General features: G+C 45.9%; 1 protein-coding gene across 1 annotated transcript; it reads left to right on the plus strand.

Annotated features, from left to right (window-relative positions):
• On the plus strand, positions 1 to 26,897 carry LOC139011306 (sulfotransferase 1C4-like). The gene is made up of 7 exons (XM_070416815.1): positions 1 to 304; positions 19,270 to 19,395; positions 19,885 to 19,982; positions 20,235 to 20,361; positions 20,572 to 20,666; positions 25,814 to 25,994; positions 26,563 to 26,897. Exons 1-7 carry the CDS (start codon positions 154 to 156, stop codon positions 26,673 to 26,675), a joined length of 891 nt encoding a protein of 296 aa, XP_070272916.1. The 5' UTR covers positions 1 to 153; the 3' UTR covers positions 26,676 to 26,897.
• Positions 26,898 to 27,928: the final 1,031 nt, after the last annotated feature.

Below are 27,928 nucleotides of genomic sequence, written 5' to 3' on the forward strand. Positions count from 1 at the left end.
GCAAGCCGCGGCTTTTCCCTGCCCCGCGCAGGCTCCCAGGAGGCTGCGGTCAGAGGTTGCCTGTAGGGTGTCAGACCACAGCTCTGCGCTGACTGAGAGCCCGCAGTCTGTGGGAATAGCACTCGACTCCCGACACCAGTGGCCTTGAGCAGAATGGAGCTGAAATGGGATGGGACAGAGCGCATGACTGTGGACTATGTGAAGGGAATCCTGCAACCCACGCCCACCTGCGACAGCTGGGACCAGATCTGGGACTTCCAGGCCAGGCCCGATGACCTGCTCATCTGCACCTACCCTAAAGCAGGTGGGGCGGGCAGGGAGCAGGGGAGGGGGCGGGAAATGCCTTAATAGTGAAATAAAGAGATGACAGGTTTCAGAGGAGGCTGCTGGCTGGGCAGAGTGAGGCCACAGCAAATCGCCATGGAAACTGAAACTAAAATGACCTACAAGTTTTAAGCGTTTAATTCTTCCAGCCGCACATTTCGTTCTACTTCCTCAGAAGAGCGTGAATGAAACAGCAAAGAACAAAAGGGCTCTAGACTTGTTGACTGATTCGTTCCCCAGGCAGGCCTTCCTGTGGGCCTGGTACAAAGCCGCTCTGTGTGGGTGAGCAGGAAAGGGACCCAGGCTGATTTGGGGACGAGTAGGGGAGCTGTGGTTCTGCACTGCTGACCCGCTCAGCAGCCCTCAAATCTGCAGGTCAGGAGCGGAGAGCTGTTCTTCCTAAGTGTCCCAGTTATGCCCCAATTAATTAATGATCTGTCTAGATTTAGTGGGACATACGCAGGTGACCAGGGGTCAACAATAACGGCCTATCCCCTGGTACTTCAAACCTAGACAGTTGAGTGGAACCAGAACACATGAGCACACAGACAGAATTAGTATGCAATCACACCTATCCCTAGTGGGTCCTAGGCTCCAGCAAATGCACCCGGCGATGCACACAGAAAGACCGACGACGAAGACAGAGACAGACGGGCGGCCGCAGTTGGGTCAGGCTCACACAGCACAGCAGTCAATCAGGGTCTCGTCTCACGGAGTGACGTGGAGTCCGCCTCTCATCAGGCAGGAGACGTCCACTGAAGAAAATCTGGTCTTATATAGCCAGTGGTAAACAACTTGTGTCTTATCGGTGTGGGCCAGACGGTGTGCCTTGTGCTAGGAGCAGGGTGTTTACACTTTGAGGGCTTATGGCTTTCTCATCAAGATAGTGGGGCATTCACCGCATTTTGGAAGTTACAGAGTATTGGGGTCTTCGCACAGCAAACATTTCACACATTAATTATCTCCACACGTTAGAGGGGTTTCCTTATGACCATAACGTTATTATAACATTCCACCCGGTGGTCCTGAGGGACCCCAGGGGGCCAAAAATTAATTTTGTTTATTTTTTATGCAGCGTAGTATTCTTTTTTTTTTTTTTTTTTGGATTTCCCTTGTGTGTTTTATTGTTATTCTTTCTTTCTTTTTTTTTTTTTTTTATTTTTCGCTAAAAGTATTACAAAGTGTATTACATAAGTGTCCTTTTTTCCCCCCCGCCCTTGACAGACCCCTGCCCTCCCTTACCCCCCAGTGTCTTATGTCCATTAGTTATGGTTATATGGATGCATACCAGTCCTTCGGTTGATCTCTTAATCCCCTCCCTCCTCCCCCCCAACCCTCCCTGGCCTTCCCACTGCAGTTTGACAATCAGTTTGAGGCAGCTCTGCCTCTGTATCTATTATTGTTCAAAAGTTTGTAATGGTCTTTATTATCCATGAATGAGTGAGATCATGTGGTATTTTTCCTTCATTGACTGGCTTATTTCACTTAGCATAATGCTCTCCAGTTCCATCCATGCTGTTGCAAATGGTAAGAATTCCTTCTTTTTTACAGCAGCATAGTATTCCATCGTGTAGATGTACCACAGCTTTCTAATCCATTCATCTACTGATGGGCACTTAGGCTGTTTCCAGATCTTAGCTATGGTGAATTGTGCTGCTATGAACATCGGGGTGCATATATCCTTTCTGATTGGTGTTTCTGGTTTCTTGGGATATATTCCTAGAAGTGGGATCACAGGGTCAAATGGGAGTTCCATTTCCAATTTTTTGAGGAACCTCCATACTGCCTTCCATAGTGTGCAGCGTAGTATTCTAATGAAGAGGGAGAGGAGGTAGATAATGGCTAAGAGAAATAAAATGGTTTTAGTTGTTTGCCAAGCAGAGGTGACAGAGTTCCATCCTTTTTGGATGTAATAGAGGGGGTTAAAGAGATTCCAGTGTGGGGTACAAGGTACAGTCCTCCAGAGAGAAACGATGGTGGTCCCAAAGTCACAGTGTTTGTCAAGGGTCTGCAGCTGTGTTGAGGGTCATGCTGTTGGGTGTCAGGAGCAGGTCGATGGCTTTTGATGTTGCTCCAAGTTTCTTGATGGTGTCATCAGAGTGTTTCTGGAGTTCTTTTAACTTAGAAATGGTGTTATTAATGGAAACGGGTTGGTGTAATGCTTCAGGGAGATAGAGAATTGGATAGGTACAGAGGGATGAAAATATAGGGAAGTTCTTTCAATAAAGGAGGAATATTGGGTGTCATTAAGGTATGTAATATTCATGTGTGAGAAAGAAGGGTGCAGTTATTAGAAGAATCAAGAGGAAGGTCAGAATTAGAGGTGTGATCATAATGGCAGTGATGGAAGGTTAACTTGGAATTTATTTCTGAGGGGTGCGCATTGGGGAATGATAGTAGTTACTAGAAAATCTTGTTTTGTAAAGATAATAGTTGTAGAGTGGATTATCAGTCTGTAGATAATTCTGATCGGGTTGTTTGTTTGGGTTATAATTGGTGGTGGTGGAGATGTAGAAGGTTGAGGGTTGGTGATGCCATAAGAGAATAGTGGTTGGTAGTGGTATGTTCTAAGGCATACTGTGCTGTTATAACATCCTCTATGAATAACGCAAGGTTGAAGAGGGTTTTTTGTAAAGCAATCCGCAAAAGAGAGTTGTGTGTAGTAAAAATCCGTGATGGGTAGTACAGTGTGGTTTGTAATGGGTGAGTAAGAGTGTAGGTATAATTTGTTCCATGCACCATCCATATAATGGAGCATGTATTATTGGTATCCTTGTGATAGGGTTCCTGAAAGTCTGCGTGTGTTTGTTGGATTAATGTTTGCTCCAAAATTATAGAACCATGCAATAGGTTTCAGACCATATGAGATGTTATATGTAAGGTTTACAAGGTGGTCCTGAATATTTAAACATGAATGGTGTCTTAGGTCAGGATTAGAGATGATAGTAGGTCTGATTACAGTTTTAGGGTATTGATAAATGTATGTGGTTGTTGGGGTCCAACCCCAGCAGGTCCAGGGGTCCCCAAAGGTGTGGACGGAGTCGGCGAAGAAGGAATGACACGGAGACAGCCTTCAGTTGATCAGCAGCCTAGTCAGGACCTCTAGCCAGGATCTCCAGCCAAAGTTCTGGTCGGGATCTCCAGCCAAGTTCTGGTTAGGATCTGATCAGAATCTGATGTTTATTGTCTTGTTACATCTGTGTTTATACCAGTTGATTTTAATCCTGTCAATTTCTATTGCAAAGGTTAGGGCGTTTCTTATCTCCATTCCAGGGAGTAAAGATTATGTAGCTTAAGCGTGATTGTTTGTAGTTAAAGTGATGAACTACCCGCCTGGCACTTAGTTAAGGGGTTGTATCCCCTCCCTAACCTCAGGGAAAAATCCCCACCTGGGGAAACAACCTTTCTCGGAGAGGTGACCTTGGTTAAAACACAGGGCGCTAAGGAGAGCAAACATATTAAGAACAATATGCTATATATGCCAGGTCCCTTGAAACATATGCTGTGCAGATGTTTCTTTCCTGCAGCGACTGTGTCAAGCAGCAAGGATTGACCGGCTTCCGGCAAATTCCCCCTTTTTTATTTTTTAAATGATAGCGCATGTAAATCAGCGGCCACCTCTAGGATTGGGTTGTTTAAGACTCGGAAGAAGACTGGCAAGCAATGACAATAAGCATAGCTATAAACATAGTGGATGGAGCACACAAGGAGCCTTGTTCCTTAGGAGGTTGCCGGCCTCTTCAGTGAAGAGATTTCAGCTGTCCTCAAGTTGTTGGTTTGATTGTCTTTGTTGGTCTGGCTAGCGGGCGGCATCACTGGCGATGGGCTTCCTGAAGCGTCAGCGAGTTGAAGGGCTGCATCAAAGGGTCAATCAGGGCCGTGCTTGATGGTGGTGTCGGTGTCCGAGGAGGAGTAAGCTGTGCCCTCTGGGTCAGCTGATATGGAAGATGGAGGGTAGTAGAGAGAAAAAGAAGAGAAAGCAAAAGAACTACAAGGTGTGGAAGTGTTTAGAAAAAAGAGGGAGAAGAAAGGGAAGAAGGCAGCATCCTGACACAGCCCTTTCCTTCATCTGCCCCTTTCCCTGTGGTCCAAGGTAGAAAGGGGAAACAAGTCCTGTTGCAGTGAGAGGGCAGCTGCTGTCAGCCAAGTCTCTGTTGTCTGGGTACTGATCTCAGCTGGGCCAAGTCTCTTTCTGTTACCTGAGTCCCGATCTGGGCTGGGCGTGGGAAGCGCAGCAGCCATGGGGGCAGGAGACCTCCCTCAGAAGGGGGGAGTGTTCAAGCCCCTGCATAGTTGGGGGGGTGAGGATACGTGCCCCACCTCTGTTGACCCCCAAGTTCTCTTCTGCTGGCCCCTCTGCGACTGTGCCTGTTCCTCCCTGAGGAATCTTATCCGTCTTTGACTAACTAGCCATCCTCCGGGGCCAAGCAGGGTGATGTGAGGTTCAGTTCTGTCTCCTTGGTAGCCTATGCCCCCGTGGCCTCCACGCCCAGCAACTGCCTTGGGATCCCCTCGCCTGCTGGCAGGGCCCTGGCATTGATCACATATCTTGGGGAACCCAGGTTTCTTCTCCAGGGAGGGTCCAGCTCACACCATTGGGTGAGAGACAGATCCATGGTACCAGCCACCATGAGGCTTCAACCTCAGCATGAACAGAGGGCTCAGGCAACAGCTATGGGCAATCGGATTGTAAGAAGGGGGTCCCTCTTGACACGAGGGTAAGAGGGGCCAATACAGGACAAAGGAGAGTCCCGGGACAGGGCTTTCTCAGCCCAGGATATCAGGCTCTTGGCACAAGACAACTCCATGTATGGGACATATACCCAACACCCCTAGTCACGGCATAAAAGGGAGGTGCCCTTCCTGGAACAGTAGGGTAGGAAGATTCTAGAAAAGGCTGTGTTCAGGAGAGAAGGAGAAAGGCCAAAGAACCAGCAAACAAGTAGTTAGATTTAAAAAAAAAGGGAAAAAGGAAAGGAGATGTGGGGCAAAGCTGGGACATGTAGAAAGACAAAAAGGAGGCACATGTGATCCTCCCAATGGACAGATTGTTCCAGCTCAGGGCTGCACATCTGCTGCAGATGGGCACTGATCAGGTGTGCTAGGGTGAGGTGGAGACGAAGGGCGGTGAGACATAAGGTTGGACTAGACGGTCTGGAATCCACACAGGTGAGTCTGCATCCTGTGGAAATATTCAAGCCTATCCTCTCCCCCAGGTTAAAAGTACATCAGGTCCCTTCCAGGCTCCTGTAAGCAAGTCTCTCCATTTGACGAGGACTTTAGGTTTAGTTAGATCAGGGTTCCAATGCCTGTACATTGGGGAATTTCCCTCAGAATCTACATTTAGTATATTAATTACAAATAGAGTATGTTGTAGAACATGATGAGGAGAGGAATATTTAAACTCATTTTCTTGTAATTTTTTTGTTACAGGAGTAAATCAAACACCGCTGAGGCTATATAATAGAACTCCCATTTGAGACAAGATATCTCTTCCCCATAATGTAAAGGGGATAGTCGTAATTACATAGGGACAGAATGTTCCTGAATGTTGATCTTCATCAGCCCAAGTTAAAATCTCAGAACTCTTTTTTACATTAGATGCCTTGCCTAGTCCTACTAGAGAAGTGGAGGTGGTGTGCGTGGGCCATGAAGAGGGCCAATTTTTCCCCGCTATGCAGGACACATCTGCTCCTGTATCCAATAGACCTTCAATTGGTTTTCCCTGAATTTGTAAAATTTTTGTAGGTCTAGCAGCATGGATTTCTTGTGTCCAAAATGCTGCATCACTAGATCCAAAGCCTCCGGCCCCTCTGGCTTCCTGGGTAACAGCTGTCCCTATTTATGTATTGGTAACAGGAGTAATTGGGCAATTCTCTGGTTGGGCTGAATCTGTATAGTTGTGGTGGGTGGGGGAAGTAAAATCTGTATTTCTCCTGTGTAGTCTGCATCAACAACTCCTGGGATGACTAAGATCCCCTGTAACGAGGTGGAGCTCCGCCCTAATATTAATCCTACAGTTCCCTCAGGCAGCGGCCCGGACACTCCTGCAGGAATGGCTGCTACTGGCGAGTCTGGGGTTAGTATTGCGTGGGTGGTTGAATGGAGGTCCAATCCTGCACTGCCTGGGGTTGCCCTGAAGAGGTCACTGACTGATTGAAATTTGCAGCAGAGGGGTTGAGGGTCGATGCCCCTATTATTGCAGGGGCCTGGGGCCGGCCCCTTCTCAAGTTTCCCAATTGAGGTGATGGGATAGAACCTCCTTGGGAGCGGTTTGTAGAATTTAAAGGCCGACCATTTTTATGGTATTTCGATCTACATTCCTTTGCCCAATGGAATCCTTTCTGACATCGGGGACAAACGGTTTTTGGAGGATTAATATTATTCCCTGATGTATTTCCAGGCTTTCGAGCTTGCCATCTGGATTGAGTATTATTATTTCTATTTGGGCATTCTCTGCTAAAGTGCCCAGATAAGCGACAAGAGTAGCACTTCATATTTCTTTTATTACCTGTATTATTGCTGGCTTGTCCTATGCCCTGTACATATTGAGGGTATGTCTCCCCTTTGAGAGCTGCAGCTATAGCTACACCCTGTATAAATGCTGGACTTACATCAGCACGCTGTTTTATAAAATCATTTATAGTTCCCGTTCTGCGAATCGGCCTTAATAAAGCCTGACAGGTATTATTAGCATTTTCAAAAGCCAGTTGTTTGATTAGGATATCGGCTGCCTCTTCGTTATTGATTACTCTCTTGACTGCCTATATGAGGCGAGAAAGGAAATCCTGATACGGTTCCTCGACCTTCTGTTTAACCTCTGTAAGGGTGGTTGTTTTTCCTACTGTATAAGGTAGGGATTTCCAGGCATTTACTGCACAACTGGTTACTTTAATAAGTGCCTCTTTGGGCATATACATTTGCTCCTGAGCCGTGTTAAAATCACCTTCTCCTAATATCATGTCTAGGGTTATTCCTCCTCTGGAATTTCTGCTAGTGGCTACAGCTCTCTTAGAAAGATCATCATATTCAGTTTTCCATAATAAGTAATCGCCTCCTGAGAGACAGGCTTTACAAACCTGTGACCAATCATAAGGATTCATCCATTTACTGGCTAGGGTTTCTACCAAGGTTTGTGTGTAAGGAGCTAGAGGTCCATATTCGAAGCAGGCCAATTTTAATTCTTTAAGTATTTTGTAAGGTATAGACTCCCAGGTGGGGTTTTCGTCCTCACCAAACTCATTCTCATATGCAACTGGGAAGCAGAGTGAGAATTCAAGATCTCCATTAGCTTCAACTTCTCTTATCGCCCTTTGAAATTTAGACATGGAGCTCATAGGAGCCGCAGGACCTGGTTTAGGCTTCCTTTCTAATTTAGGGAGCCTGTTTTGAATGGGAGGGCCTCTCTCCTCTCTACTGACTGGAAAGGACCAATGGTCATGTTTATGATATTTATTCTCCTTCCGATCAGCAGGCATAGCTAAATTGCTCTTAGATTGAGCTGGAGCTGAGGGACTATTTAAAGTTTGAGAAAGTTCAACCGTTTCTGCCTCTGGTGCCAAGGTGTCACGAATTGAATTCCAGAGGGAAAGGGTATCTGCCGGGACCTTCTCAGATCCATGGTAGCTGTAATAATTCTTTAATTGCTCTCTTACTTTAGTCCAAGTTTCTAAAGTAACAGTTCCATCCTCAGGAAGCCATTGACATACATCTTCTATAAAACTTTCTGTCTGACTGGGAGTAACCTTAACTCCTCTGCTAGCAAGCATAAAAGATTAATACAGAGTCTTTTTTCTTTAGACTCAGTATGACCCATCTTGTCAATCTAAGTTCTGTACTAACTACCCGCTTACCCTACTTATCCTCTATAGGGGGGGAGGGGGGGGTCTGCAGCACCCTACGGTGCAGTCCTATCCGTCCCATTTTCGGGGGGACTTACCTAGGGGTCCCTGTTCGTGCGCCAGATGTTGGGGTCCAACCCCAGCAGGTCCAGGGGTCCCCAAAGGTTTGGACGGAGTCGGCAAAGAAGGAATGACACGGAGACAGCCTTCAGTTGATCAGCAGCCTAGTCAGGACCTCTAGCCAGGATCTCCAGCCAAAGTTCTGGTCGGGATCTCCAGCCAAGTTCTGGTTAGTATCTGATCAGAATCTGATGTTTATTGTCTTGTTACATCTGTGTTTATACCAGTCAGTTGATTTTAATCCTGTCAATTTCTATTGCAAAGGTTAGGGCGTTTCTTATCTCCATTCCAGGGAGTAAAGATTATGTAGCTTAAGCGTGATTGTTTGTAGTTAAAGTGATTAACTACCCACCTGGCACTTAGTTAAGGGGTTGTATCCCCTCCCTAACCTCAGGGAAAAATCCCCACCTGGGGAAACAACCTTTCTTGGAGAGGTGACCTTGGTTAAAACACATGGCGCTAAGGAGAGCAAACATATTAAGAACAATATGCTATATATGCCAGGTCCCTTGAAACATATGCTGTGCAGATGTTTCTTTCCTGCAGCGACTGTGTCAAGTAGCAAGGAATGACCGGCTTCTGGCATGTGGTGGAGTCACTGGGTGAATTGGCAATGTCTAAGCTATTGCCAGTGGTGAATTTGAAAGGAATAGAAAAGTTAGTCCAGGAGGTAATGGGGAATGGGCCATAAGAATATGGATTGGTGCGAAGAGAATTGAAGGAAGAAGCATAGGTTTGATGTGTCTGGAGTAGGTAGGGCAGTTTGAATCCCACGAATTGGGGGTTAGACACACAGCCACCTGTAAGGCTATACATGGGAGTAGTCCTTTTAAGGAGGAAGACTGGGAATTTGTAGTTTCCTTTCAACCATGGAACGTTTGCCCATGTGTAAGGGTCTCCATCAAGGGTGTAGGAGAGAGTGTCTCTGAGGGTATTGTAGATATTGTTGTGTGTTAGGAAGTGTCACAATGGGGAGTTTAGGGTATGTTGCATGAAAGTTGGGAGATAGGGGTATGTTAGTGAGATTTGCAAGAATGCATGCTCTGTGTCTGGTTGCTGTAGTGTTACAGAGGTGAGATCCATTAAAGGAGTAAACAGGTTTGTCTTCAAGTGATGTGTGTGTATTGGATATGACTCCTGGGAAATGTGGTGTTGTGAAGTTTGTTTTCCAAAATCCCAAAAATTCAGGTTGGGATACTTTCCATTTAACGGATTCATGTTGTCTGACAGTGTGTGCCTGGAGAAGCCATAAGACTTGAGGAAGGACTTTCCCCGTGGCATTGAAGCGATTGAGAACAGTAAGAAGTTCAATGTATGCTCCAAGAACTAAATCAGAGTCATCATTTTTTTTCGGTTTAAAGAAATTTTCTATGTTGGACTAGGTGTCATTTGGGATAAATGCAATGATGCATATGCGAGCTATTTTAACAAATTTAGGATTGTTATTAATTTGGAGTAAAGGATTGTTGAAATTTTCAAATAAGTTGTGTAATGAGATCTGTAACAACTTGTGGAATATGTCTGTATGGCCAGAAATTTTGGTCTGAGGTTAAAAATTCCTGAGGGGTTATGGCGTCCTCTAGTGGTGTTGTAAGAGGTGATGTAAGTGTTGGTGACTCCTGAGGCATGGTACATGAGTCAATGCAGAAGTTGCCAAAGATTGGAAAGTTAGGAAAGCCTGTGAGATAGTATTGATAATGTGTAATACCATTTTATGTGATTATATGAGTCATATTAAAATGTTCCATTTCATTGAATTCTAGTGGAAAAGTTGAGTTGTTAGTAGGTGGTGAAAAGAATGGATGCCTGTTAAAGATGGGCGTTCCTGTAGGTGTCATTGTAGGTGTAGATGTTGTAATTGTGTCATTTGTGTACTCATCATAACCCGAATTCTCATAATCCTCAAAATTGTCTCCATCTTCACCCGTGTACCAGAAATGCATTAGTCTTTCCATAAAGGGAATGACATTGAAATTTGCTCTTTGTATACACGAGTAACAAAGGAATCTATGTTTTGGATGAGTAGAGAATAAGAGGATTTGTTAATGGCTTTATATGTTGTTGTTGATGGTTCACAATGCTGTGTGTCTATGATTGAAATTGATCTTCTGGTGAGTGCATCTTGAAACCATTGAAGTGTGTGCAGTTTTTCAGTTGGGTGTGGTAATGAGCTCTAAGAGTCGTTTGCTCAGAATTTAGTGCAAGGATTTGGCAAGAGTGTGCAGGAAGGTAGGCAGGGCAGAGTTTATAGGTGCTATGGTACTGGATAGAGATATTAAAATCAAAGTGTCCTATAGAATGTGAAAATAAGGAATTATTATTTGTGACTGTGTGTACAGGTGGGTACACATTGTGTTTTCCAGATTTTTTTCAGTTTAGGTATATGGGTAGGATGTGTAAGAAAGATAAGTGAAGGGATTGTTGTTGTGGTAGTAGAGGGAGCAGTGGTAGGGTTTGAGATAGAAGTAGTGATTATAGAAGTATGGGTTGTGGCATTGGAGGTATCAATAGTAGTGGTAGTATTAGCAGAGGCGGCAGTAATAAGGGAGAGCATAAAGACTAGCGGCAGCAGGAAATATCTAATTCCATGTCTCCCTGTTCTAAATCCTGAATGATGTCTTGTGCTAAAGTGCATGGTGATTTCTTCCTGAGTGAGACTGGGTATCCATTCCCATGTTGGCAGCGTGAGGGGAAATGGTGGGGATTGATAGTGGAGCATAAGAAGCAACGAAGGGGGTTGCTAATGAGAGTAGTTGGGATAGGATCTGGGTCTCTATTAGGAGAGTAGATGGCTGCCTCCACCAAGCGAGCGTAGTGCTATAAGAGGTGGAGGTAATCAATAGTAATTTGCCCTGGGAGATATTCAGCAAATGCTTGAATATCATCCAGCAGGTTATGGAGACTTTGTCTCACGGAGCCTGTGAGGCTAGTCTGTAGGTTTGCTGGGTATTCAGAATAAGAGTTGGGTTGGGGTATCCAGCAGTACCAAGAATCATTACATATCAGGGGGTGAAGTCGTATGCGATAATTGTCAAGAGCAATACTAGGGTAAAGAGGAATTGTTGGGGATGGGGCTCATTCCGAAGGAGGGTTAATTGGAAGTGGGGTGGAGGGAACAGTAGGATAAGTGGGGGATTGGTTTGGTGTGGATTGTGGGGGTACTGGGACTGCTGAGATTTCTTCTAGAAATTCATCTAGTTGTTCCAGGTTTCCAGTGTCTGATCACTGAAAAAGAGATGGGTATTATTTGTTTAGGATGCAGAGGGTATAGTTATAAAGAGCGGAGCAGGGGTTCTTTAAGGTCTCTAGGGTCGCGTGGACGGTGGTGGTGGGCTCAGTGGTGGTGGTATTGTCACATGAACGATACGGACACCACGTCCAATGGAGTGTCAGTGGGGTTGCTAAGAGTGCTATAAGGAGGAGGAATCCAAAGAGGGAGATGCAGACAGTCCTTAAGCACATCGTTAAGGAGGCATTTGAGGGTCAACACTAGAACTAGTGTGGGAAGGATTGAGAAGGGGAGTGAGAGGAGTGTGTAGAGATCAATATAGAAGTTTGTGGGTGGCAGTTCGGTCATGCCAGAGGGTAGAGTTCTGTAGTTTGGTTTGTTGTAGGTGTCCTAGACTGTTTACAGTCCAGAAGAGCGATGATCCAGAGTGGGCGCTCATTTCCTGTGGGGATGAGGAGCCATCCTTAGCGGATTTGGTTAAGATTTTATAGGGTAATTTTTTGGTGATATTGAGGGTGGTTCATGATCTGCAATGGGATTATTTAGAATGTGTGGTTGGAGTAATTCTTCTATTGGGGAAAGTCTATTTGCCCTAGGTGTAGAGTTTAGTTGTAGACATGCTTTGTCTAGTAATTCTTGTAGTGTCTTGAATGAGCTGTCCATAAGTAGTGTTTGCAGTTTGTGTTTGAGGAGGCCATTGTGTCTTTCTATGTGTCCAGCTGCTTGTGGGTTATAAGGCAGGTGGAAATTCCAATCGCTGTCTAATTCTTGTGCTTGTTGTTGGACTGATGATGCTGTGAAGTGTGTGCCTTGGTCCGACTCAATGACTTGGGGTGGACCATAGAATGAGAACCATGTTGAGAGTGCTTGAATAGTGGTTTTTGCATCTGGATGTCTTGAGGCGTAAGCATAAAGTATTCCAGTTGCTGTGTCAACAATAGTGCATGCATATTGTCTGCAAAGGGTACATGAAGTGGTCCAATAAAATCAATTTGTAAGACTTGATTAGGCACAAATGCGTTAGTCAGTCTGGGTGGTGTAAGAGTGCCTTTGCATTGTTCACAGGAATTGCTTGCTTGCTTGATGAGTTTAATGGGTGCCTTTAGGTTCCTCTTAAGGAACCAAGGGGCAAGAGAAGAATGTCCTAGGTGTCCTAATGTTGTCTGTATCTGTTGTATAAATTGTGGTGTAAAGGTGAGTTCTGATATAGATGGGAGCAATTTTTATTTGCCATTTTCTTTCCTAAATTTAAGTTTAGGAAGAGGGGTGATGGACTAATTATTTTCATTTCTTACTAATTTTAGATTAATTGCTAATGATTTTGATTTGTCCACGATAATGATGTTGTCTTCAGGTGTGAAGCCTTTTGCTAATGTATCTGCTATTGGGTTGTGGAGCATGTGGGTGTTTTGTCTGTGGCGTGAGGGTTGACGTGTGTCATGTATATTTCAATTTGTTTGCAGAGGCCGTGGAGTTTTATCTAATACTCTTGAGACCATAAAGGTTTGCCATTAATTAACCAGCCTGATTGTTGCCATTTGCCTGACCATTCAGTGATTCCTTTACAAACTGCTCGTGAGTCGGAAAAGATGTAAATTTGGGGCTTATGATTGTCAATTGAGTCTTTAATGGCTGAATATGTAGCTATGAGTTCAGCATGTTGAGCAGATTTGGACCTACCAGTCGCCATTAGCGCTTGTGATGTCGCTGGATTGAAGGCTGCTGCTCTCCATTCGCACTGGTCACCGGTTACGGAGGCTGATCTGTCTGTAAACCAGGCGTTGTTAAGTTCAGGGCTATATTGTGGCCCTTTCACACTGATCGGATTGGGTGGTCTTACAAACTTGTTGGCACGGGTAGGTGGTTCCACCTCAAGTTTGTTGACCTCCTCGGTGAGGAGGGCTGGTTCACTGGAGCCAGAGGTTTCTCGTGTGTTAATGTACCACTTCCCCGAGAGAACCTTCTCGTCCATTTGCGAGCCTGCCAATTCTTCAGCTGACATTTTGAGCCATGCCTTAAGGGGCAATGTGCTGTGCATGGTTATTGGGTTAAGTCCAGTCAGGGGCTCCACATGCAAAATGCCACATATAGTGTCCAGGTTAGTTTCTGAAAATGAGAGAATTTATGGTAAGAGTCAGGGAATCTCTGAGTCCAGAATCCTACAGGCATTAGTTTTTCATCTTCTGTTCCTCTTTTGTCTAGTCCCCAGCTAGTTTCATGTTCTGCCATGAAACTAATGCCTAGTACTATTTTGTCTCCTGGTCCGATACTTTGTAGGGATTGAAGGTGGTGTATGTGATCCTTTAATTGTTTAAATGCTTGTTCCTGTTCTTGGGTCCATATGAAAGCTACTGCTTTCCTGGTGACTTTGTATATGGGTTTTGCAATGTCTTCCAGGTATGGTGTGTGTTGTCTCCAGTACATGAAAAGTCCCATTAATTGTTGTGCTTTTTTGTTGGTTGGGCTTTTTAGGTTTAGCAATTTCTCTATTACTTTGTTCGGTATGTTTCCGCCTGCAGAGCTCCAGTGGATGCCTAAAAATGTTGTTTTGGTGTCTGGGGGCTGGATTTTGTCAGGAGTAATTGTCCAGCCTAGTGATCTCAAATGAGATACCAGTGCGTCTAAGTCAGTTTGAAAGGTATCCTTGTCGTTGTTATAGAGTAGGATGTCGTCTATGTATTGTATAATTGTAGATTTACATTTGGTGGGGTCGATGTTATTGGTGTTATGCCCAGATTTCAAGATTCCCAAGAAGCCACCAGGGAGCCATCCAATCCGATGCAAAAGCAAAGAGTCTTTTATTTTAAGCCCGGGCTTAGCTCTTCTACCTTCCTTACTGACGCAGCAGCAGGTGGCAAAGAGAGAGCAGTCTGCTCGAACCAGGGGTTTCATAGAGGGTTGGAGTAGGGGCGGGAGAGGGGGCTGCGCCCCCCGCCAATTGGCCAGGTGTGAGCCGGTGACCCATTACACAGGATGTGGTCATAGCGATGGCGTGCACTTCCCTTGATTACCATTGGTTAGTCCAGAGAAATGGTGGGTGTGGCTAGCAGAGGCTCCTTCCGAGGGGGAAGGAGCCTTCACTGAGCACATGGTTCCATACAAAATGGAGGTCCCTTAATGGATGGGAAGCCAGCCACTCGGCTCCCATGCAAGGCCTGCCGCCGTGGGCGTCACCCGGGAGGCGGGCCGCCCACCACCCCACCTGGCCCTTGGGTCGCCCGCTGCTCGGCCCGAAAGTGACTCGGAGGCCGAGGAGGGCGGCCCGGGTCCTTCTGGGCGTCCGCGGGCCTGCGCCTATCTGGTCAGGCGCTGCCTCGGCCATGGCTGCCCGCCATCCTCCCTGTCGAATGCCTGCGGGGCCACGTGCCCCGCCGGCCCTTTCAATTGGCAAGTAAATTGTGTGCAACTGTAGGTGAATTTCTGTATCCTTGTGGAAGTCTTTTGAATTGCGATTGCTTACCTTGCCATGTAAATGTGGTGGTAATAGGTCTGGATTCCTTAGCTATTGGGATGGCAGAGAACATGTCTGATAGGTCAATTGCTGCCATGCGTTTCGGGTCTGCTTTTTGGGTCATATTGATTACATCTTGTGCGTCAGGCAGGTCTCTTTGGTGAGGCCTTATTCAGGTTGCGATAGTCTATTGTGATCCTGTAGGTGCCGTTAGGCTTTTTTACAGGCCAGATTGGGCTGTTATAAATGTGTGACCTGCCTGTTCTATTTTAGCCTCTTCCAGAAGTTTTTTAAGTGCTTTGGTTCCATCATCATGTCCTCCTTTTAGAGGGCACTGAGGTGTGAATGAATGTGTATTTGGTTCTGGTAATGTTAATGGAGGTATTTGTAGTGCTGTTAAGAATGTCTGTATGTTATGTAATGTAGGTTTATGTATGATGTGACTAAAGAGTTGTGGGATTAAGCCCACAACTATAACGTTTTGAATTTCTGGTGCTATCAAAAAGGTTGCTGGGATTTTCTTTCCTTTATATGCGTCCAGGAGTGGGCACTGTTCGGATTACGTTGCCCATTACTCCTTCTGTGACTACTTTGTTGTGTGTTACTGTGCCTTTTAGTAAAGAGACTTGTGATCCTGTATCTACTAAAAATGAATGGTTTTGAAAATGACTTCCATATAGTGATACTTGTAGTGTTATGTATGGTCTATTATCATGTTCCATGCGAAATGTTTCTGTAATATTTATGTTGGGGAGGGTTCCAAGGGGTAGGGGTGGGTAAATTTGTTTGTGCCCCCTACTGCCGAACTTGCTGTGGTCGGTGGGAGCTCTACCAGTTTCCCTGATTTGAGTTTTGTTTAAAGGGGTTAGTGCCTTGTCCATTTTGGAAGGGGTTGGGATTTCCTTTAAAGTTTCAATTTCTAAATAAGTCATTGTTTCCGAAAGGGTCATTTTGTCTGAATGGGTTTTGTGGCTGGGTGGGTTGATTATTCCTGAATGGATCATTATTTCTAAATGGATTACTATTGTCTCTGACTGAGTTGTTATTATTACTTTTGAATGGATTATTGTTTTTGGAGAATGGATTGTTCCTTCTCCAGTAATTAGCTTGTCCTTGTCTGTACTGGTCATTCTGCCTGTTTTGATTGGTTTGGCGTGTTTGTAAGGGCTTTGGAGGTCCTCTATACTGTTGCATGGGGAATGGATATTTCTTTGATTCCTCTGCCGTGAAGGCGAATTTCTTTTCTGCTAACAGGTCTTGGTGCAGTTGGATTTTCTTTTTAATATCCTCTGCAGTGCTGGACCCTGCGATAAGGTTCTGAGGCTGCATTTTGTAGCCATCTGGGCGTTTCTTATTAGTATGCTGACTATCCCTTCTACCTCTGAGTTTTCCCATGGTGAGCTCCAGTCTGGTTTAGAGAGGCTCATTAGAATCACCCATTTTCTTAACTGGGTCTGTAATTGTGTAAGAGACCCCAGTGTTCTGACAACAGTCCTGAAGACAGGTCCACTGCTGGGAATGCTCTTCTCCACGCATCTCCTATCCAGCTCCATAATGATCTTACTGTATTTGAGTGTTGTTCTGCAATTTCCTTTTTTTTTTTTTTTTTAAATATATTTTATTAATTTTTTACAGAGAGGAAGGGAGAGAGATAGAGAGTTAGAAACATCGATGAGAGAGAAACATCGATCAGCTGCCTCCTGCACACTCCCCACTGGGGATGTGCCCGCAACCCAGGTACATGCCCTTGACCGGAATCGAACCCGGGACCCTTCAGTCCGCAGGCCGACGCTCTATCCACTGAGCCAAACCGGTTTTGGCCTGCAATTTCCTTTAGTGCTGTTTTTAATTTGGCTAATTCTGTTGCATCTATTACTGCTGTGAGTTCATCTGCACTTAACATAGACGTGTCGCCTCCAAGTTCATATATTTTTACAAGCCACTCTACGTCTGTTAATTCTCCTTTAATCAATAGTTGTCTGAGTTCTGCTAATTTCTGCCTTGAAAGGAGGTGAATTCTACTGATTGCTCAGTCCCTTCATTTTCCAATTTGATTACCTTCTTTTGTACTATTACTGGCTTGCTGGAGTATTTTGCAACTACCTTCTGTGCTAGTGATCTTCCCTTGTCAGTGTCCTCCTGCAGGTGATGGATTGTCTGGCGTAATATTCCTACTACCTCTTTCTATTATTGCAGTGGTTCTCAACCTGGCCCTTTAAATACAGTTTCTCATGTTGTGACCCAACCATAAAATTATTTTCGTTGCTACTTCATAACTGTGATGTTGCTACTGTTATGAATCATAATGTAAATATCTGATATGCAGGATGGTCTTAGGCAACCCCTGTGAAAGGGTCGTTCGACCCCCAAAGGGGTCGCGACCCACAGGTTGAGAACCACTGTATTATTGGAATCAGATTGTTAGGATCTACTATGTTTTTGTTGTTGAGGACTGAGGCTGTCTGGATTTTATATTTGGCCCTCAGGGCCTCCTCTACCTGTCTCCATTTGCTTTCTGATGGTATGTTAGGCTCAGCAGGGTTATTTCTTTTGAAAGCTTGTTGAAGAAGTCTTTAACCTTCTGCATGGTGTTGAGTGAGGCGGAGTCTTGGTCCCTACCCACCAAAAGGACAGAATCCTTGTGTATGCGGTGTGTTCCTATTGCAGTACGTGGTTTCTAGATGGAGCGTTGTTAGTTTTCTTAGAAAATTAGGGAGAGTTTTAACTAGTTTCTTCAAAATTTTGTTCATAAGTTCGGCTCTGCTGTAAATTTATTCTTCAAAAAAATTCATTTTCCTTTTACTTTCCGTTTCCTTTAATTTAAATCCCTTAATTTGAAGGGGAGTTTTGATTTTGGACTGAACCCGGTTACGCTCCGGTGTCAAGTCTCCGGATTGGGAACAGGTTGGTTGCTGTAATCCGCCACCTCGGCTCCGCTCAGACAGAGAGGCTGCTGCGACCCTCAGGCCTCAGCCAGTCGGGAGTCAGACTCTCCTGGGCAGGCCCTGGCGGTGGACGACCACTGACCCGTGTCCTTAGAGACTAGTTCGCTTTCTCTTGGTGCCAGATTAATAACAGCCTATCCCTGGTACTTCAAACCTCGACAGTTGAGCCAAACCTGAACACATGAACACACAGACAGAATTAGTATGCAATCACACAAGGTTTATTTACTTATTCCTAGTGGGTCCTAGGCTCCAGCAAAGGCCACACTGAAAGACAGATGACGAAGACAGACAGGCGGCCGCAGTTGAGTCAGGCTCACACAGCACAGCAGTCATCAGGGGCTCGTCTCACGGAGTTGTTGTGGACCAAGATTGGCTAGAATAAGACCACCGACTCCATTTAGGTCTTAAACAGCAAGCGAGGATTTATTGAACTGGCCAGCGACTACAGTTACAGCACCCTGCCGAAGCAGAGGCTGAACTGCAGTGCCTACTTCAGGAGTTACATTTTATTATTAAGTTTTGTGGAGGCCCAGAGAAAAATGTGTCTTTCAAATTCTGGGCCTCCCAATATAGAGGAAACTCTCTTTATTTATACTTTTTCCAATCCTTTGTCTCCCAAATTTGGAATGAGACTTCGGGCCTTTGGAGAAAGAAGGCCTGCGTGCTGGGAAGGGGCCATGAGACCATATCTCAAGGCCTGGCCTGATGTCAGTACCTTCCTGTCTATGTGTTTTAGGAACAGTCAGCACAGCATGACCCGTCTGGCCAAAGTGCCAGATATGCAGCCCAGCACAGAGTGACGTGGAGTCCGCCTCTCATCAGGCTGGAGACGTCCACTGAAGAAAATCTGGTGCTTCTATAGCCAGTAGTTAACAACCTGTGTCTTTTCAGTGTGGGCCAGACGGTGTGCCCTGTGCTAGGAGCAGGGAGTTTACACTTTCAGGGCTTAGGGCATTCCCATCAAGATAGTGGGGCGTTCACCACATTGTAAGTTACAGAGTTTTGGGGTCTTCACACAGCAAACATTTCACACATTAATCATTTCCACACATTAGAGGGGCTTTCTTATGACCATAACATATTATAACACTAAGGAACAGTGCAGCTCAGTCAACAGGACAGCAGCCCAGTGAATAGCTGTGGCAGGAAACGATGAACTGCACATAAGTCTGCTTCACAATGGAGCCTTTTCATAAAAATCATACTATGGTAAAACAAGGCATAAAGAACGATGTTTTCTTAATTCCATCACACACCTGGCTTCACAATGCACATAGATGTCTAATAAGCAGTTGGCCATCTTTAAGGATACAGTATCCTAATGGTCTCCTCATCTCTACCTCCCTGTGGAACAAGGGACCACGTGGACTCAGGAGATAGTGGACTTAATACAAAATGAAGGTGATGTTGACCGAACTCAACGAGCACCTACTCACGTGCGGTTTCCTTTCATCGAATGGATAATCCAATCCATAGGATCGGGTGAGTGTGGAATAACTTCACTTGATTATACTCCTAAATGCAGACTCAGAATGCTGACTATCAAATAGCCTCCCAAAACTCTAGACACTCACACAAGTCTGTCAATATACTTGTGACTTTGTCTTTTAAAAAACTGTATCTGGCCCATGCTGTTCTCCAGCCATCTCTTCTAACGGAGTCACTGTTCATACAGAAGGAAGTTAAATGTTGATCCTCTAGTTAGACGTTAATTGTACTCCACAAGGAGGAGCCTAAGTGATTTCCTGGTCAACAGGTTGGGATTTGGGTTCTTATTTATTTGGTTTGCTGTTTGCTATGGTTAGACATTGTTCAAGCCAGAACATTAATTCATCGGTTGGACACATCCTCGCGGGTCAGACCACAGAGCTGCCTGACATTGTCCAGTTGGCCCTCAGGTGGTGACAGTGAAAGCAGCATGTTGTGAAGCACAGCGAACAATAGTGGGAAATGATCAGAATCATTTTACAGGCTTGGAACAGGCTAACGCGATGCCCTCACCACGGACCCTGAAAACACACCTTCCCTTCCAACTGCTGCCTCCGTCTTTCCTGGAGAAAAACTGTAAGGTAAAGAACAATAGGAGCTCTGAGTGACACTCTGGTCTTCAATCTACTTCTTCTGAAAGCTCTTCACTTATTCAAGGAAAACCCTTCACCTCTTCCCAACAACTGGCTCTGAGCCTTTCATCTCCCAATACCCACATCCAGGATCCGCATTCTTAAGACCCCCGGATGGACGGATGGACGGATGGAGCTTGTGGGCGATAACCAGCGTGCAGCGGCCTCACGAGCTGTTTCTCTCCCCGCTTCTCCCCCCAGATAATCTATATGGCGAGAAACCCCAAGGACAACCTGGTGTCTTACTACCATTTCCACAGGATGAATAAAGCGCTTCCGGCCCCCGGGACCTGGGAGGAGTATTTTGAGAGCTTTCTGGCTGGGAAAGGTATGAACATTCAGCTCTGAACCCCTTTCTAAGCCTCCAACACCATCAAAAAGGTCATTTCCTGAGGACCCATGGGACCTGCCTTCTTGGATGTGAGGGGATCACCACCTGACACTGGGAGCTCTCTCCTCCGTGGAGTGTCAGCTGGTGAGCTGGACTCACCCTGTCCCTGTCCCCACGCCCTGGCCCCATCCCCGCCCTGTCTTGCAGTGTGCTGGGGCTCATGGCACGACCACGTGAAAGGATGGTGGAAAGCCAAAGACCAACACCGCATCCTCTACCTCTTCTACGAGGACATGAAGATGGTGAGGGGCAGCACGTTCCTATTTGACCATGAAATATTACATCATAGCGTAGCGGCTGCATCATGGCCTCGCAGAGTGAACAGGGAGCAGAGAACGGCTGCATTTCACTGGCGACAGCTGTCCCGTGCGCAATGCACTGGGCTGTCCTGGCTCCTGCATCACGTCTCCCGCAGCCCCCGGCTGCTGGTCCCTCGCCTCGCCTTCCAGCACCTCTATTTTAAATTCTGCTTAGGAGGGAAACGTTTTTCTAACACATTTTTTTCATTGAGGGACATCAGTTTCAAGAAACAGTTTAAGAAATGATGGTATAATGGGAAAATACTAATGATTTAGAGTCAGAATTATTGAATTCAAATTCTAGCTTTATTGCCAGATATAAAATATCGAGAGTGAAAAAACACAGAATTGTTTTCTCTGTTTTTAATTGAGATAATTGAGGTGTAATATAGTGTTAGTTTCAGGTATACAACAGGATGACTTGATATTTGTACACCTTGCAAAATGAGCACCGCAATAAGCCTACTTAACATCTGCACCAAATATAGTTATAATTATTTCTTTTTTAAAAAATATATTTTATTGATTTTTTCTTTTTTTACAGAGAGGAAGGGAGAGAGATAGAGAGTTAGAAACATCGATGAGAGAGAAACATCGATCAGCTGCCTCCTGCACATCCCCCACTGGGGATGTGCCCGCAACCCAGGTACATGCCCTTGACCGGAATCGAACCTGGGACCTTTCAGTCCGCAGGCCGACGCTCTATCCACTGAGCCAAACCGGTTTCGGCTATAATTATTTCTTATAGTTCAGCACCTTTCAGGTATGCAATGCAGTATCATTAACCACAGTCGCCTGCTACACTTACACCCCAGGACTGACTGAGCGGACAGCTGGGCGTCTGTACCTCTGACCCCTCACCCTCTCCACGCAGCCCCGTCCTGCCCCTGCACCCCTAGTCTGTTCTCCGTGTCTATGAGTTCTTCTTTTGTTTTAAATTGCACTCTATGGTTTTTTAAAACAAATAATGTATTACATTTCTAGTATTCTAATACACAGGTAGTCTAACCTCAGAGTCCCTAAACCCTTTTATATGTTCTGTGGTCTTATTCTGGAATATTCCCTGAATGTAGTCACACAAAGCTTCAGTTTCCTGCACTCTTGCTGATTCTTAGTCTGTAGGCCAGTGATGGCGAACCTATGACACGCGTGTCAGAGGTAACACATGAACTCATTATTTTTGGTTGATTTTTCTTTGTTAAGTGGCATTTAAATATATAAAGTAAATATCAGAGATATACATCTTTGTTTTACTATGGTTGCAAATATCAAAAAATTTCTATATGTGACACTGCACCAGAGTTAAGTTAGGGTTTTTCGAAATGCTGACATGCTGAGCTCAAAAGGTTCGCCATCACTGCTGTAGGCCAATTAAATTAAGCACTTTTTGTTGTCGTTAATCCTCACCCAAGTGTATGTTTTTTTCATTGGCTTTCTGAGAGGGTGGGAGGGACGGGGGGAGAGAGAAACATCTATGTGAGAGACACATGGATTGGCTGTTTCCCCCAGCTTGACTGGGGCCGGGGATCCAGCCTGCAACTGAGGTACATGCCCCTGAGCAGAATCAAACCTGTGACTCTTCAGATCACAGGCAGGGGCTCTAACCACTGAGCCTCTGGCCTGGGCACATTAAACATCCAACCTTTTTTTTTTTTTAAATATATTTTATTGATTTTTTTACAGAGAGGAAGGGAGAGAGATAGAGAGCTAGAAACATCGATGAGAGAGAAACATCGATCAGCTGCCTCCTGCACACCTCCTACTGGGGATGTGCCCGCAACCCAGGTACATGCCCTTGACTGGAATAGAACCTGGGACCTTTCAGTCCACGAGCTGACACTCTATCCACTGAGCCAAACCGGTTTCGGCAACATCCAACCTTTTAAAGCTGAAGCTCATCATAAAGCAGAAGATACCGTCGTGGGGTAAACTCCTCCACTTGCCCTCCCCCCACTCCTTCTAGAAACAGGTACCTCCCACGGCCACATCTCCCAGGACTCTGTGTCCCTCTGATGAGAGAACACTGGCTCCCTAGGCACTGAGACACCTACGCACCAGTCAGATGGGCTGGGCCTGGAGTCATCAGTCATGAGCGCCTCTCAGTCGCCTCCTGAGTGCAACAGGTCCTCTCCATCCTCTGCCGCACAGCACTGTCTGGGCGCGTTTCTATCAAAGTCAGCCAGCAGCAGCCTCCCCCGTCGGGCCTCCATCGCCTGCCCCGTGCCTCTGTGGTATCTTAATTCTACGGACTCTCCCTGCTGCACATGTGGCCGGCCAAGACCCTCCAGGAACGCCCGAGCAGGACATTTGGAAATAAGTTTAGGGTAGCATTCCCCACACACTGCATCACACTCAGCGGTGCTTCCATCTCAGAGCAGGAAAAGCTTAATAATTATGGTTAATTTTTTAAAATAAATCTTTATTCTTCAGATTATTACAGATGTCCCTCTTTTTTCCCCCCATAGCTCCCCTCCACCTGGTTCCCACCCCACCCCAGGCCCTTACCCCCGCCACTGTCCTCATCTATAGGTGTACGATTTTTGTCCAATCTCTTCCCGCACCCTTCACACCCCCTTCCCCCTGAGAATTGTCAGTCCACTCCCTTTCTATGCCCTTGCTTCTATTATATTCACCAATTTATTCTGTTCATCAGATTTTTTTATTGACATAATTTTTAAATTCACTTGTTGATAGATATGTATTTGTTGTCCCTTTGTCATTCATAATTTTTATCTTTACCTTTTTCTTCTTCTTCCTCTTCTTAGAGAATACCCTTCAGCATTTCATATAATCCTGGTTTGGTGGTGATGAACTCCTTTAGCTTTTTCTTGTCTGTGAAGCTCTTTATCTGACCTTCAATTCTACATGATAGCTTTGCTGGGTAGAGTAATAGTGGTTGTAGGTCCTTGCTATTCATCACTTTGAATACTTCTTGCCACTCCCTTCTGGCCTGTATGGTTTCTGTTGAGAAATCAGCTGACAGTCATATGGGTACTCCCTTGTAGGTAACTAACTGTTTTTCTCTTGCTGCTTTTAAGATTCTCTCCTTGTCTTTTGCCCTTGGCATTTTAATTATGATGTGTTGTGGTGTGGTCCTCTTTGGATTCCTCTTATTTGGGGTTCTCTTGGCTTCCTGGACTTCTAAGTCTATTTCTTTCATCACGTAAGGGAAGTTTTTCTGTCATTATTTCTTCTAATAGGCTTTCAATATCTTGCTCTCTCTCTTCTTCTGGCACCCCCATAATTCGGATGTTGGTACGTTTGAAGTTGTCCCAGAGGCTCCTTACACTATCTTCGTATTTTTGGATTCTTTTTTCTTTTCTGGATGGGTGTTTTTTGCTTCCTCGTATTTCAAATCTTTGACTTGATTCTTGCGATCCTCTAGTTTGCTGTTGAATCTCTGTATAATATTCTTTACTTCAGTCAGTGTATGCTTAATTTCTGACTGGTCCTTTTCCATTTTTTGGCATTCTCATTAAGATCCTTGAAGGTCTCACTAAGTTCCTCAGAGGTTTGTAGAAGATTCCTGAGTAACCTCATAACTGTGGTTTTGAGCTCTAAATCCAGTAATTTGCTTTCCTCCGTTTCTTTCATTTGTGACATGTTTGTCTCCGCATTTTGGCTGCTTCTCTCTGTTGATAGTGGCTTTATGTGGTAGGTGTCCTATTGGGCCCAGTGGGTCAGCCTCCCAGTCACCTAAGGTGGACACTCTTGGTGCACCCCTTTGTGGGCTGTGTGCACAGTCTTGTTGTAGTTAAGCCTTGATTGCTGTTGGTATCCCTGGGAGGAAATGACCTCCAGGCCAATTCACTGCAAGGACCCATTGTGTCTGTAGTGGAAGAACTGCTGTGCTGGAGACACCCTTATGGAACAGGACTTGCTTGAGTGGGGCTTTGGTGCTCACTGAGTCTGCCTCTTGAGTGTGTCACTTATGGATGTGAGGAGTTGAAATCTGGTATCTGACCAGTGGGTACACTGGCTCCTGGATCTCCAAGGAGGTGCAAATTCAACTAACGTGTGAGTCCTCCCAGCAGGAGCAAGATCTGCAGATTTCTCCTCTTTGTTTTGGGTTTGGAAATTTTGGAGCTCTCTGACCCAGCTGCAGTTTGTTAGGTTAGGCTGCAAAAGGACAGGCAATTCGTTTGCGTGACTGCGCACAGCTTGGGTGGGGTTATAAGTTGGGTGGGGCAGGGTCTCAGAGAATCACCAGGGCGGAGAAAACAGTGATGCCTGTCTGTCAGCCATCTCCAGGTCTCTGTGTCCCCGCGTCACCTAGACCCAGGCCCCCACAGTAACAATGATCCCTGAGAGCAGTTCTGCAAGAAAGCCACCCTCGCTTTCTGACCCGATGCCAGACCGTCTAGTTTCTCCCCATAGGAGTCTGGGTCCCTAGAGTCTCGCTGGAAATGAGCTCAGTAGAGTTAGGAGCTTGCATCTCCCGATTGAAAAAAACTGTGCACCAAGGTGCAGCCCAGTTCGTGTGCCTCTGTACCTCTGCTCTTGGCGCCTCAGCACCTCTCACCGAGCCTCAATGTGCTTTTCTCTTTCCTTCTAGTTGTAGAACTTCCACTCAGCCAGCTTTCCCGTGATTCTGGATGATAGCATTTTTGTCTTTTAGTTGTATTTTTAATGTGGTTGTGGGGGGCTGCACGGATAGGTATATACCTTATGCCACCATCTTGGTTTCTATGGTTAATTTTTTAAGATATATTTTATTGATTTTTTACAGAGAGGAAGGGAGAGGGATAGAGAGTTAGAAACATCAGTGAGAGAGAAACATCTGTCTCCTGCACACTCCCCACTGGGGATGTGCCTGCAACCAAGGTACATGCCCTTGACCAGAATCGAACCTGGGACCCTTCAGTCCCCAGGCCGATGCTTTATCCACAGAACCAAACCCGTTAGGGCTATGGTTAATTTTTTAAAACCTGTGTCACAGTATTAAAATGAGTCATTTCTGGAAAGTTCAGCATTTTGGAGGCAGGATTGTTTTTTGATTTTATGTTACTTATCACCATTATTAATTCAATGCAATATTTTTTAAACTGTTTTATATCAAATCTTCACTTTTCTTTTCACTCTGATCACAGAACCCAAAGCATGAAATCCGGAAGCTGGGAGAATTTATTGGGAAAAAGCTGGATGACAGCATCCTGGATAAAATTATCCATCACACTTCGTTTGATGTTATGAAGCAAAATCCCATGGCGAACTACTCGACAGTCCCTGCCAAGGTCATGGACCACTCGGTGTCTCCGTTCATGAGGAAAGGTGGTTCTCTCTGCTCGTCACGACCTTAAAAGAGCTGTTGAGGACCCCAGGGCCTGTGGGGAGGTTTCCATGGATAAGACAAGGTCCATAATAAATGATACTGGGGAAGGAGTATTTAAGAGACCACAGATGAAATGAACGTGTAGCCACACTAGAGAGTAAGGTTTAGTGCCTAAACCCACCGCCTTATCTCACTCCCCTCCAGAGTTCTCGATGATAAGGTGGAAATACACTTAGGTCCGATGGAGCAAAGCATCCACGGTGTAGATGGCTCTATGCTATCTGACATGCAAGAGGACAGGGAAAGACAGGAAAGCCCTTAGGCCTGCGGTTTTAACGTGATGTCCCCCTCCCGACCCCTGCCATAACGTGGCTCAGGGACAGCAGGCTCTCCTGGCCTCACAATCAGACAGACGTCTGTCCTCTTCCCTTCGGACGGAAAGGGACGGGCTGGCAGGAGGAATGCCGAGCCCAGCCCTGGCCTCCTGCAGGGCGAGTGGACACCACACACAAGAGCAGGACAGAGGCACACAGTCCTCCAGCAGCTCTGACTCCCATGTCTTTTCAGGGGAGGTCGGAGACTGGAAGAATCACTTCACCGTGGCTCAGAACGAGAGGTTTGACGAAGACTACCAGCGGAGAATGGCTGGGACAAGTCTAACTTTCCGCTTCCAGTTCTAGAGAGAGAAAGTGTTCAGTTTATTACCCAACTCACTGGGCAGCAACCCATAGCAGCTTCCTTCCCAGACCACACAGCATTGGGCCCAGGTTCTCAGACCAGTTGTTTGTCATGTTAGCTTTTGTTCACTCGACAAAGAAAAGATCAGAGTTAGCAGTGAGGGGGGAGGTGGGGAGTAGGAACTGTGGGCAGAAGGTTCAATAAAATACTAGTTACAAACATGGCATTGGTGCTAATGATCATTCTGCTGACGCTTACAGATCATGTGCTTGTTAACATTAACAATGTCCCAGTCCTCACATAAAAACACACTCAAGTTTTCAGATTAAGTCCTGGTTAAAGGTAGCGTCTTTTTATTGATTGATTTGGGGGGGGGGGGGGGGTGGGTTAGAGATAAACATCGATTTGCTGTTCTACTTATGTACCCATTGGTCACTTCTTGTATGTGCCCTGACTGGGGATCAAACCCACAACCTTGGCGTAATGAAGACAACGCTCTAACCAACTGGGCTGCCTGGCCAGGGCCAAGCTAAATGTTAATGCTGCACTGAAGTGTGTGAACAGCGACTGATTCCAGCAAAAGCTTGTCAGCCAGGTACCCCTGGCTTCCCCCTGAAATCTCCAGTTCACCCCAGGGTTCAGGCTGTAACACCTTCACCCCCATCTCTCACCACAACCTGGGGACGTGGCTGGACTCGCTTCCCCAAGTGCTACCATTCAGTCCGTTGTGCTGTGACGCTCTGAGTGCCTCCACAGTCGCCTTCTCACACTCAGCACCGCCTGCCGCGTGCCCTCTGGCCGTCCCCTCCATAGCCCCAGGTCAGACCTGTGCCTCCTGCCCAGGCGAGTGTGGGCTTCCCGACGGTTTCTCTGTTCATCACACCTGCCAGGGCTACGCTCCTGCCCTGAAACTCTGATGGCATTTCCCCTAGTGCTACGTTCTTCAATAATGCGGAAGTTTCCCTCTGAGAGCTGTACCCAAGCTTCTTAGTCATGAATTCGGAGGCAGCCATAACTGTGCGATACCGGTGATAGCATCTTCCAAACCGCCTCCGTGCTGCAGCCAATCAGCCTCCCACGGAGCCTGCTCTCACCTGTCAGGCCCTAAGCTACTGGTTTCATTGTTGTGGCGTCTCCACTCCTCTCTGCCCTGCACACGGGCAGCGTGCCCAGCCCCCACGCCTCATGCTCCTGAAGAGACCCCTGTCCCTCTGACTCCTCTACACTTGGTATAATTTGCCTTTTTATTAATATT

This window comes from Myotis yumanensis, unplaced genomic scaffold (genome assembly GCF_028538775.1).
Source record: "Myotis yumanensis isolate MYYU_CA2020_CCGP unplaced genomic scaffold, mMyoYum1.0.hap1 SCAF_5, whole genome shotgun sequence".
Lineage (NCBI taxonomy): Eukaryota > Metazoa > Chordata > Mammalia > Chiroptera > Vespertilionidae > Myotis > Myotis yumanensis.

What these genes read in the sequence shown, in the direction of transcription:
- LOC139011306 (XM_070416815.1), top strand. Translation starts at nt 154, where the DNA reads ATGGAGCTGAAATGGGATGGGACAGAGCGCATGACTGTGGACTATGTG. An exon ending in TCCTGGAGAAAAACTGTAAG is followed by an intron (nt 19,983 to 20,234) that starts GTAAAGAACAAT and finishes TTCTCCCCCCAG; the next exon opens with ATAATCTATATGGCGAGAAA. An exon ending in TCTACGAGGACATGAAGATG is followed by an intron (nt 20,667 to 25,813) that starts GTGAGGGGCAGC and finishes CTCTGATCACAG; the next exon opens with AACCCAAAGCATGAAATCCG.